The sequence below is a fragment of the Tursiops truncatus genome, chromosome 20, assembly GCF_011762595.2.
Source record: "Tursiops truncatus isolate mTurTru1 chromosome 20, mTurTru1.mat.Y, whole genome shotgun sequence".
In the NCBI taxonomy this organism is placed as follows: Eukaryota; Metazoa; Chordata; class Mammalia; order Artiodactyla; family Delphinidae; genus Tursiops; species Tursiops truncatus.
This window is the reverse complement of record NC_047053.1, coordinates 25,351,947-25,364,957: the sequence shown is the minus strand read 5'-3', so window position 1 is coordinate 25,364,957 and position 13,011 is coordinate 25,351,947. Positions and strand designations below refer to the sequence as shown.

At 46.9% G+C, this 13,011-nt stretch overlaps 1 protein-coding gene across 9 annotated transcripts in view; it reads right to left on the bottom strand.

The window, feature by feature from the left end:
• The window catches only part of HLF (HLF transcription factor, PAR bZIP family member), a 54,499-nt gene that overhangs the window by 21,420 nt on the left and 20,068 nt on the right, over window positions 1–13,011 (bottom strand). For 6 of the 9 annotated variants that reach the window (XM_019945463.3, XM_019945466.3, XM_019945468.3 and 3 more), the window contains exon 3: window positions 11,391–11,582. The exons of 2 other annotated variants lie outside the window; for them this stretch is intronic. In XM_019945463.3, the coding sequence (XP_019801022.1) occupies window positions 11,391–11,582 (192 nt within the window). The remainder of the gene's footprint in view (window positions 1–11,390; window positions 11,583–13,011) is intronic. One more of the 9 variants, XM_033846764.2, reaches the window with a different exon arrangement.

Genomic DNA, 13,011 nt, shown 5'->3' with positions numbered 1-13,011 from the left:
ATCCAGAGACCACGCCAGTTATGGGAACTGTGGGGGAGAATCCCTGGGCTTCGGTGTGACCACCCGTTATATAATGGGACAAGAGTTTGGGATGACAGCAAAGGCTCATTCTAGCTCTTGCAATAAATTATCCTTAAGTTCAGTGAAGGTTTTCTGCTGTGGTTCAGATCCCTGTCACAGGCCAGGGCAGGCCATTCCTCTGAGGACCTGGACAAATTCAGTGCCTTCCTAACTGGCCTGTCTGCCACCTGCAATCCTGTCCTGCAACACGACCACCAGGTTCCCCTTCCTGGAACATCTCTACCATGATCAACGGCAGCAGTGGCCTCCCACTGCCTTCCAGTCCAAGCTCTCCATCTGGAGGTCAAGGACATCCTCACTCCCACCTCTCTGCTCTCTGCTCCAGGCACACTGGTCTGGCTTCTCACCCTCTCTGCCTCTACCTGTCGCACCATCCCTCAAGGCCTAAGTCAAGTCCTCCTCCCGCTGACTGTCCCAGTGTTGGTGACAACTTCCAACTTCCCTCACATTTAAGATCTATATCCTCTTGCACTTAAGCGTATGCTGGCCTGGAAGTTTTATCAGGTTAAGTGACTCTATAGCTTTTAAGCAATTATCTATTCTCAAACTAGACTGGAAATCTTTTCAGGCAAAGCCCTTACCAATGCCTCACATAGAAGATGATTAACAAAGCCCTGTTGATTAAAACACTGATTTGTTTAACAAACATATATTAAGACATACTATGGACTAAGCTCTGGAAATATATAAATAAAACCCACGTCTGGGAGCACACAGTCTGGAAGTGGAAATCAGTAAGCAAACAGGTGTTCATAGTACAGGTGCTAAGTGCTATGGGAGGGCTTTGTCCGGGGAACCAAAGGGTGGAATCCAAAAGTGGATCACTAATCCAGATCCTTGGAGGGAGTGCAGGGGCATCAGGAAATGCTTCTCAGAGGGAGTTGGCAACTTGGTGGATTCTTGAAATTGGCCAGAAAGTAAAGAGATGAGGGGTAATCAAGGCAGAGGAACAGAATCTGTGAAGGCATGAAGATGTGACAGAACTCATGGGCCAGGCAGGGAACTGAAAGCAGTTGGTAGTTGGAGCTCAGAGGGCAAGGAGAGGGGTTGGAAGAGTTGAGACCAGACAGAGAGGGGCCCTTGATGGTCAGATCTTATCCTCAAGGGAATGGTGAGCAGTCGAGGAAATAACGCTGTGGCAACCAAGAGGAGAAGGCATCGGAGGGGAGACAGGAAATGGTGAGAGGCTCGCCCACATCAATGGCAGAGGACCAGGTAGATTCAAGGGTTATTAATGAGGTGGGATCAATGTAAGTCTCAGTCAAGTCAATATAAGGGAGAGAGAAGGAGAGAGCAAGTTAACTTTCAGGTTTCTAGCCTGGACAGCCAGAAAGGAGGTGGTAAACTTCACTGAGATACGGAATACAGTGTCCCGAGCACATTCAGAAGAAAAGGCAGCACCTGATTGTGGATCCATCAAGTCCAAGGCACCTCTGGGCTGCAGAGAAAGATGCTGAAGGACGTGGATCTCAGCTTTAAACATGAGTCCAGGCTGCAGGAGAGCAATCCTAACTGGAGATACAGATTTCATAGCCTTGAGATCCCCCCAGGAGAGAATACAGAGCAAGAAGAAAACCAAAGACAAGGCCTTGGGGGGCCATGGACATTTCAGGGACGGGTAGATGAAGAGGACTCCGTGGACAGTACTTTAGAGGAGCCAGAAAAGCAGGAGGTAAACTAATCCTTGGACAGGTTGGTGCAGCGGGACTGACTGAGGAAAGGTTCTCCTAGCTATGTTATCAACCCCTCACAGGCAGTCCCTGCGCCTCCAAACCAGGGAGCTGTACCATCTCCACTGAACAAAGGAGAAGCAATCGACCAGCTTGGGTAACTTGCTCAAGGTCAAACAGCTAGTGAGTTGGAAGAGCCTACGTTCAAACCAGGGCCAGCTCCAAAGCCCTAACCCTCCTCTCTACACTTCCACTGCCACCCGCACGTGCCCACCCACAAAAGTAATGCCACAGGCTGGTGGCCAACAATTCCCTTCAAGCAGCCCACACCTAGACCCCACCTGTGGCAGGAATCCTGGGGCTCTGACATGGTCCTCAGGACGTTCCTGTCTGCTCTGCCTTCTCTGGGGGAGATCTCTGTGAGCGGTGTTGAGCGACCCAGCCTATTACGTTGTTGGCCTATGACATCTTTTTTTACTCTTGGTCTAGAGAGTGTATGCTGCGGGCTGGAGGGCAGGGGCTATGGAGAGAGAGGGAGGGTGATAGATTAAAATGCCTGTAGACACCCCCTCCAGCCAACAACAGAGAGGTCTGTAATGCAGGCTGTGTACATGACACGGAATAGGGATGTTCTCTTCCTCTTCCTTTATTAGTTAACGATAATTCTGAAAGGTTACTAAATAACTATCGCTAGGCAACAGAAGCTGCGATGGGGGTGAGGGGTGGCGTTACGCTAAGTCAGGGATCTGGATTCTTGGGGGGGAAATCAACTTAATTCCACAGAGTCAGCTGGTAACTAAACACAATGGATTTTGTGCCCCCAGTGTCTCATCCGGGGTGGGGTGAGCACTGCCAGCCTCTGCGGCAGCTGCCAGGCACTCTGCTTCATGTAGGTGTTCATCGGTCTTGTTATCGCCTGACCGGCATATACATTTGTGATGAGGTATCACGGGAGGAATTCTATTTTAAAGAAGTGACAGCTCAGTCTCAGTCATCTGGGCAGAGGAAAAGGGAAGACTAAAGAGCAACACATACAGTTTCCAGTGATCTATAATCCGAATCAACATTCAATGAGCATGCGTCATGCATCTGATTTTACATCCAGATGCAAGCCAAGACTTGGGAAAAGGCATACACTCGGGTTTTCTCAAATAACTTCAAGTCCCACACAAGGGAAAAATTGCCCAACAGCCCCTGATTCTGACAAGGAATAAAGATGGAGGGGCTTACTGAGTGCAGTTCTTACCACGACCACGTTGGTGCGGGACAAAGGGAGCCGCAGGTAAATTCTCATCCCTATTTATAAGCCCGCAGTAAGTCAGCCCATAGTCGTGCGGTTCCCTTACATATGCTAGAATAATATTCTAAACCAGACAATTTCTTAGAAATGTGTTGTTTTGGAAAAATTGGAATTTTCCAGCTTGTACTAAGATTAGCCAAGCTAAACCCATCTGGCTCCTGCCTAATGTAGAGAAATCTGTATGGGGCAGAAATCTGCCTTTCTATTCCACAGGCACAGGTGAGGTCTGTGTGCCTCTTGGGTAAACAGAAATGAGACACTAAGTCATTATCAAACACTTGTGCGGGTTCCTTAGTGTTGTGGCACACCTTCTTCTTTAGCTTCAGGCTGGGGCCCGTCAGGACCACGCATGAGACAGACATGAGACGGGAAGGCCCAGCACAGCCTGCAACCTTTCTGTGGACCCAGAGTGTCCGAGCACCTCTGAGATCCTTTGTCATTCCAGTGCGTACCAGCCCCCGCCCCCTTCCCCCCACCATCCCAATCGGCTCAGATTTCCTAATATAAACTTAACGGAAGGCAGTTCTTACCTAAACATGGAAGTGAGATAAAGAGACCAACTGAAAAGAAATGTGGGCAAACGACAAACGGGAGGGCGCAGGGGTGTTTCCTCAAAAAGGCAAAGACAGACTTGCTGTTAGATTGAAGGCAATGGTCTTCGGGTTGGTGGGAGGAGTGAAGGCGTGACACGGCTTCCTAATGCCACAGAGCAAGGGACACCGTCCTTGGTAGCAGCTCAGTGGACAGAGACACAGAAGAGGATGGCAAGACATGGCCTCAAGGAGAGGAATGAAACAGGCTGTGAAGGAGGAATCATCCCCCAAGATGGAGAATGCTTACAACAGGTTCTCTGGAAAAGAGATGTCATTTTTCTCTCTCTCCAGCTACTGTGGCTAACTAAGCAACAGAAAGGAGACACTTTGGTTACTTCCCAAAGCTGGCCAGCTGCCTACCAGCCCAGGGGCTCTTCATACTGAAATCAGAGAACAAGGTACTGACTTTAATATCCACAAACTCTACCTCTTCTAATAGAATCTGAAGCCACATGGAAAGGAATTAAACAATTATTTCTTAAAAGTCTTTAAAGGAGAAATGACTTATGAACAAGTAATTACAGAATAGTGAGAAAAGTATCAAACTGTACCTAGATGTTACTTCTCTGACTCTTGTAGCTTTAATCCTACTCTAATAAATACAGATTCATTTAATTTTATGTCTGTCTAAATAAAGATCTCTAGTTTAAGAAGAACTTCAGAGGAAATGGCTATTCCCCAGCTGGCCACAGTAAGGGAAATCTTGCTGTTTGGGTCTGAAAGGGCATAACCAAGGCATCAGCATTTAGGAGAACGGCTCCTAACTTTACCCCCTCTATCTAAGGCCATAGTTCCCAACCCTGGTTATGGACCAGGTTCACCTGTGGATCTAAAAAAATAAAGATGCTCAGCACCCCTCCCACCTCAATCAGAAGCTCTGAAAATGGGGCCTGGGGCTCTGTATTTTTGTTTTGTTTTACTTATTTATGAAAGGAGAAATAGCCTTTACTTTTAATGAAAGGAGAAATAGCCTTCGCACACACTTTTGGTGGGAGTATGAACTAGTACAATTCTTTTGGAGCCTACAGTTTTTTTTTGTTTGTTTGTTTGTTTTTTGTGCTACGCGGGCCTCTCACTGTTGTGGCCTCTCCTGCTGCGGAGCACAGGCTCCGGACGCGCAGGCTCAGCGGCCCAGCCGCTCCGCGGCATGTGGGATCTTCCCAGACCGGGTTATGAACCTGCGTCCCCTGCATCAGCAGGCGGACTCTCAACCACTCTGCCACCAGGGAAGCCCCTGGAGCCTACATACTTTGATCCAACAGTTCCACATCTAGGGATTTAAACTTTAGGTATGCTGAATGTACGGAGAATGGCAACCAAGGATGGAAACAAGCTAAAGGTACTTGTTAAATAAATGATGGCATATCCAGGCAATGGGATTCCATGCAGCTGATAGATCTATATGTACTAGTATGAAAAGATATCCGAAAGATATTAAGTAAAAAAGGCAAGTTGCACATTATGTATAGTATATATGCACTACGTATAGTATATAGCCTATGTATAGTGTGTGCATATACATATATTTCCATACTTCTGTGCACACACAATCAAGCTCTATATAAATATATGTACAAGTACATTTAGATACACACTCACATATGCTTATAAACACAAAGGAAATGTCTGGATGAGTATCCAAGGAACTGTTGACTGTTAAATCTAGGAATGGGATATAGGAACTCAAGCTGTACACCTGCACAGTTCTGACTTTATTTTACAACAGTCATATATTACTTTGTAATTAAATATTTCTAAATAACTTTTTCCAAAATCTCCACTGGTGATTCTCGAGTGAGGCCAAGGTTGAGAACCAATAGTCTGGAGTAAACAGCCCCTGTGGAGGTAAGCAGCTGGTACACTGAAGCTTGGAAAACCCACCACCTATACAGTCCGAGGATTCACACCATGTGATATCTCTGATTTGCCAGAAGGTGGTGCCACAGAGGCAATCACCCAGCTCTTCAGCCGAAACTTCAAAACCAATTTTTCATTAACTCAAGTCCTTTTGCTACTCTAGGGACGCTTTTACTTATGCCTACAGCATTCTTTGCTGCTGCTGCTTCCATAAAGGGAGATTTATACACATTTATGCCATATGCATTTTTTCATAGAAATCCATGGGTCATTCCATATATTCAAATACAATGCTTGGGAGGTATTTTCCTGAAAGGAGTCGGCACTGCTTGCTCAGAACTCCCCTTCCTCCCCCACACTGTTCCCCTGTTGTCTTTGTTCTGGTTTACGCATCTCCTATATTATTCCAGAGTCAATTCCACAAAGGCAGGTGGCAGTCAGCCATGTGGGGCATTTGTCCTTCTCAATCTGTCCACACCTTTGGCCCAGAACAGGCAGTGTGGGGCACAGGGCAGCCCAGGGCAAGTACCATGAGTTCCCCTGCTCTCCCACTAACTGATTTTCTGGAAGTGGGTGTGTTGCCACAGCAACTGTCAAATCACATCTGTTATGCCGCCTATAACCTCCCAACTTCTTTAAACATGCCATGTTTGAGACACGTGGCTCGGCTGCCCTGGCAGTGCAGAGCCCGGGTCCCTCACCATGCAGCAAGGTTTCCCTTCTCTGGGTAGGAGGGAGTTAGGTAGCCCCTCTGTGGATTAACCACCCTATACGTTCTTTTTATTCTCCTTTTCCCCCCTCATTTTTTTATTCCAGTCCCATGTCCCTTAACACTATGACCTGAATTAATTCTTGAGCATATTTAATGGAAATTAACTTAATATCAGACAAGAAAAATTCAATGAGTCACTTAAATGTATCCTTCTTATTGAACAATTTGTGCTTATTCTTCAATACACAATTCAAAGATCATCTCTGATCTTACCTCCGCACCCCATTCAGAGCTGACCTCTCTTGCCTTCACTTTGTACACACTCTTAACACTTTATTCGCAATGATTTAACTATCTCTTTGCAATTCATAAACTGCTCAAGTTCAAGGGATGGACCCTTCCTTATCTCTGAATTCCCAACACCTAGCTCAGTGCGTGGTAAACAGTTGGCCCTCAGTAAATGTCAGGTAAGGAAAAGGATAAACGCACTCAAAACAAATGTCCATTTGCTGTGGTTCTACATTAATTTTTGTCATGTTATTAAATAACAGGGATAATGATGTGATGAACAGGTATCAGACTTGAAAGTAAGATCCAAATAACACGCACATCCTTTTTAAGAAGGAGAAAACAGAAAGTTCATTCCTGGGACTTTTATACCATCCTCTTTTTCATTCTTGTTTTTCAGAAGCAAGAAGTGCATGGAGAGGGAGGCCTCTCCACAGAGTGAAGAAGCAATGAAGCCCCTAAGAAGGAAGCTGTCACGTTCCTGGAGTCCTCACCAGGCAGCCTGACATCTGGTCCACACTCAAGGAAAAGAGGCCACATCCTCACATGGAGATCTATTTTTGCATCCGAACTGCTGACGCTTCCCTTGTACGACTTGCCTCACACACAGGAAGGGGAAGGGAACTAATATTTACCAAGTGCCGGCTGCATGCTCTGTGCTGCTTCACATACACAGCTCTCAAGAACACACGTCCCCCATGTTTTGAATCTGCAAGGAGCTCTCAGCAAGCACATCTCTGAGAAGCACGTGAAGGCGAACACTCCTTCCCCCCGGCTGACGGCAAAGTGCAGAGCTGCTGCCCAGCACATCCACACAGCCACGCATGCTTCTGTATGTGGGTTTCTCAGGGTGGCTGAAGCGGGGGATCTCTGCATGGAAGACTGAGATTCTCCGGACTGATGGGTCTCACTATTGTACCAGGGCAGATCCGCAAAGAATGGGCACCAGGAGGACGATTCCTGCTCTCTGCCTCACGTGGACTGTGCCGTGGGCTTGGCACCAAGGCATGACATGTTCCCAATACCCCTCTAGACTGTCCCTGACTCTTTCTGGATGTCTGTGTTTATCATTTCACAGAGTTTCACTTTTAAGAAATTGGAAGGCACTGTGGATTTGAGAGTCACACCAAAGCACAGAATCCATTTTTAAATTAAACTCTTCATGATTTAAAAGTAAAGCCTGTGCTCTGAAAGCTGGCCTCTCCAGGCCCTGGCTGTGGAGACCTCAGGGCCGCCACAGACAATGCGTTTGACTGGCCTGGTTTTGTTGCTCCTTTCGTCTGCATCCCCCCCACACCCAGGTTCCCAGTACACCTAAGACACTGTGGTGTGCCATCCACACGGGGGTTCTGAGGTCCCAGGAGTTCTCCACCTTCCATGACGCAAAGTGCCTCCTATGAAGAAGCAGGAGAGGTAGCGGCTCGGCGCACGGATGCTGGTGCCAGGCCGTGGGGCTGCACGTACCAGCCCTGCTGTCTACTAACTGGGCTCCTGTCAGCATTTACTCGGTTCTCTGGGTCTTGGTTTTCTCATCTGTGAAAGGACCATAATAATAGTATCTACCTAGTACTAAAAATAGCAGTGCCCAGAGTTTGTTTTGAGTTTTAATGAGATAATGCATGTACTTAGCCTAGTGCCCAGACTACAGTAAACACTAGAGAAGGGTTAGCTATTATCACGCTGTTTCTTTTCACCTGTTTGATGGAAGCTCTGTGTTCAGAGGAAAACTGGTGCACACTGTAGATTGCCTGATTCACAGGATTTCACCAACCAGGAGAGAAGGCACAATGGTGACCACTCCGGCTGCCACCTCTAACGGGCATCCCTATGACACTGCATAGGAGTGAGCCAGTGTCACAGCTCACTACCTGTCTTCAGGCTGCACCACGCCCTTCTTTGAATGTTGGTTGTGCGTATTTGTCTGTTTTTCTTCAGCACCGAGGGAAGAAGATGGCTCTGGTGCAGTCTCTCCTGGGGTTAAGGGATACTCCTTTTATATTCCAAAGGGAAACACCCAGAAACTCTGTGCCAAACAGCCGCCTGCCTATCCTCTGACAAAGTCTAACCAAAAGGAATGCAGCATTCTGATGCACCAGCCTGGCCTTCTTTTCTAACTAGACTAAAACCAGGCTTATTTATTAATACAACAGACCCAAAGTGCCAGGAGGGATTCACATCTGAGAAAGCAGATTTGGAGTTATTTCTGCTCTGCCTTATGAGTTCACACACAGCTTTTTTTAAAAAGTTCCCCAAGACCCCAACTTGATCTATAATGTTTAAATTCATAGATGACTATATAAATTGATATATGAACATATATGGTAAATATGCCAAGTTGTTAATTCTGGATAATGGAGGAAGGGTCCTTGCTATGTATTTTTAAAAATATTTTAAATCCTTCTCAAAATAATTTTTCAAATGCCTCAGTTATTTGAATAATTTTCTGCACTGTTCCTTCCAGAGACCTTTGCAACCTCACCCTGGTAGGAGGGAGGTTATTTTCCCCAACGTTCTACTAAATTGAGACACAGCAAACTGAACACACACACGTGGGAAGGGTCGAGCATCTCCGGGTGTTGCTAGAAGCTTCACACTGTATTCCCTGGTGTGGGCACAGAGCATGCTGGGGGCTTAGAATGAACTCTGCTCAGGGACTGCTGAGGACATCACAAGTCCAGCCATCAACCTATTCTAACTCTTCACCTGCTGCTGTGGAGGCAGTGAGCCAGAAGGGCAGCCTCCTGCCACCCCTCAGTGGCGGGCTGCAGCTGCTCCTGGAGTGGACCTCAGAAGCCCCTCTCCTCTCCAGCAGGGCTGTGTCTGTTTTAGTGACCCCAACCACTGGCAGGTAAGGGCAGAAGCACGACTCCATAAACCAATCAAATCCTATGCTCAAGGAAGTTACATCCTCACACGCCAGCCAGAGAGGCCTCCTCCGCATCTATTAGCCAAAGAAATATAAGTTGGTGTTTTTTAAATAAAATCGACATCCCTCTCCATTCCTCCTTTCCCCCAGCCCAACATGGGACTTCTTACTTGCTCAGTTAAAATTCCAATTAAGAGGGGACTTCCCTGGTGGTCCAGTGGTTAACACTCCACACTTCCACTTCCACTGCAGGGGGTCTGGGTTGGATCCGTGGTCGGGGAACTAAGATCCCACATGCCGCGTGGAGTGGCCAAAAAATAATAATAATAAAATAAAATATTATGAATTCCATGTTTAAAAAAATTCCAATTAAGAACCTGTTAGATGGGCTTCCCTGGTGGCGCAGTGGTTAAGAATCCGCCTGCCAAGGCAGGGAACACAGGTTCGAGCCCTGGTCTGGGAAGATCCCACATGCCACAGAGCAACTAAGCCCATGCGCCACAACTACTGAGCCTGCGCTCTAGAGCCCGTGTGCCACAACTACTGAAGCCTGTGCTCCTAGAGCCCGTGCTCTGCAAGAAGAGAAGCCACCGCGATGAGAAGCCCGCGCACCACAACCAAGAGTGGCCCCCGCTCTCCGCAACTAGAGAAAGCCCGCATGCAGCAACGAAGACTCAATGCAGCCAAAAATAAATAAATAAAATAAATAAATTTATTAAAAATAAAACTGTTAGATGAGTTTCAAGAACTCTTACAGGTGATCTGGGAATACTGTAGAGTCTGGAGCTGCTGACTTCCAGTTGTGTCTATCATTGAAGATGGAAAGTCAGGGCTGGGTATCCACCTTTACTTGTGATCTCTCATCTGAAAACACTTCATCCTTGGCTATTTAACAACCAATCAGAAAATAGCAAAAAGTTCACATGGAAAAGCAGCTCACCAAAGCCTTGTGGTGAGCCCTGGCCCTGTCACTGTCCACAGGGTCTGTCTGCATGTCCCTTCCTCCAAGAGCACCCTGACTCAGTTCTGCCCCAAAGGAGCTCAACACACTCACGTGACCTTTTGCAAAGACTCGCCATGTTGAACTGAATTCTGCCAGCATCACTGAAGATATTAAAGTGAGCACAAGTGCCCTTGTAAAACCATTTATAATGAAAGTAATGTCTTTGTTATTTCAATCACTGAACAAATGTTTACTGAGTAAACACTTACACCAGCTAGAGTGTAAAGCATGGGCTTAGGTGCCCGAGAGAAAACCCTTTCCTGTGCCTCTGAGACACTCGCAAGCCGAGTGCAGAGTCCACAGAAGTGCTTTGGGGAAAACTGGGTTCAACACACCTCTACCCGTTTTATGCAAAACTCTCACAGGATTCAAGTACCCACACTGGCACGAGAGTAGGCCAAACTCAGGCCCAACCACTTAACCTACTGATTGTCAAAGCAGTCCCGATACAGTCAATTCTGAGTGATACGTGTCGTGCCACTATAACACCTAAGAAAAGCACTGCACATTGCTTCAGTTAATTATAACATGAAATTACATTCCCCGAACACCTCCCCAAGCGAGGGCAGAGGGTTAAAGCCTCAAGGTGCTGTCTTGCTGGGTGGCAGATGGCAACTAGCCAGAGCTTACACATTCACCACGGCCCATGCAGAAAGCAGATGACCCATACGACAGACCTGCCGCTGACTGCAGATCAGACCATCCCAGTCATCCGCCAGATCTTCTGTCCATCAAAAAGGAAAATGTGACTAAAAAATACCTGTCTCGCTTATAAGGGGAAGGGAAACAAAGCTTCAAATCAACTTCTGAACTTCAACCATTTCTCAATGCTTTCAGGAGAACTCTTTGAAACTGCAGGGTGACTTTCATCTCTCCAATAAACTTTATCTGACCTCTCCTGAAATGAGTAATGTGATTGCAACGGTTTTACTCTGTGAAGTAGCACTCTTTCCACCCTGCACTGAGCTGAGGCATCTACCCACCATATGAGAACTTGGCATTAGTTTTAAAACTACTTACTTGCAGGTGGAATGGGTTTCTGCCACCTCCCTTCTGCAGAGTAAGCATAAGCTTCACCAGGTGACTGGTAGGAGACTGCATCCGGGTCCCAGGAGACTGCATCCGGGTCCCCAAGGTTCTGGGCATCCTTCTCAGTGAGAGGGGGCTTCCCACGGGTGGCCTGTCCTACGAAGCAGCAGGTGGCATATGCATCTTGTGGGAAAAAGTTTCTTTAAATCTTGATTAGTTGTTGCTTGGCTGGATGGGACCGACAGCAAAAGCAACATCCCAAAGTAGTCAACACTAGAATCAGAATAAGCTTTGGAGCTTGGGAAATCCTCACGGAATTTATGGGTTGGTGTGATGGGGAAGGAAGAGTTTACTTTCAACTTTTTTGTTTCAAGAGGGATCTATTTCATTGAGAAAAGTCAGTATTATTCCAGTAAATCTTTGTTTTCTAACCATTCCAATCTTTCCTAAAAAGGGTTTAAAATTCCAGGATCAAATTTCTTTTCAAACCCAAGTCAGGCTTCAGGCATCCACGTGTAAGAGCTGAGTATGAGGGGGACACCAAAAGAAGTGAATTATACCACCTCTTCCCCCCAACTCCTCTTTTTGAAATTGGATATTTGTGCTACCGAAGGCAAAATGATCAGCTTGCTCCCTGAGAAAAGTGAGACGGAGATGGGAGTAGAAGTGGAGAAGGGAGAGTATTACAAAATGTTAAGTACCGGGGTGGGGGGTGGTAAAATAAGACATAAAAATAGACCAGTAAGGGAAAACTGAATGGAAGAGGCTCGTTTGTTTACTTTAACAGTGTTTTCCATTCCAGGAGGCTTGCTGAAGTTCTCTCTTTCAATGGTTGGCCTTGGACCAGCATTTGAAAAGTCTTAGATCTTTGGAAAGGAAGATCTGGACAACAAAGTTGTTTTATCTGGGAGGGTAACTAGTTTACTCAAGAGTTCCAGGACTTTGGTTTTGATGTTATTACCTTGGCCTGAGTTTCTCTGTCCCAGGCAGTCCTGGCTATGTTTACTGATTTAGGAAACAGGGGAACCTGGGAGGGAGGGGGCTTCTCTCACGTGCTGCTGCCACGCTTCGCTGGATCACCTAACTACCTGGGCACCTTGCAGACAACAAGGATGGGGAAAGGTCAAACATTTTTTATTTATTTTTATTTTTTTATTTTATTATTATTTTTTTTGCGGTACGCGGGTCTCTCACTGTTGTGGCCTCTCCCGTTGCGAAGCACAGGCTCCGGACGCGCAGGCTCAGTGGCCATGGCTCACGGGCCCAGCCGCTCCGCGGCATGTGGGATCTTCCCGGACCGGGGCACGAACCCGTGTCCCCTGCATCGGCAGGCGGACTCACAACCACTGTGCCACCAGGGAAGCCCTGGTCAAACATTTTTTAAAGGTCCTATCTCTCGACACGCAGAAGAGGGAAATAACACTTCTCTGACTTACCCCCCAAATAGACACCGCCGTGGATGTCCTGCCAACGAGTGATGTGAAAGTGTGTTCCAATGTGAAATGTAAGCTTGGCCCGGTGCCCAGCTCTCGGCTGTATTCTGCACAGAGAGCTGAGGGTTGGCGAAGCGAAGGAGCACATTTCTCTCCATGTGACTGTGAGAGCCAGGCAG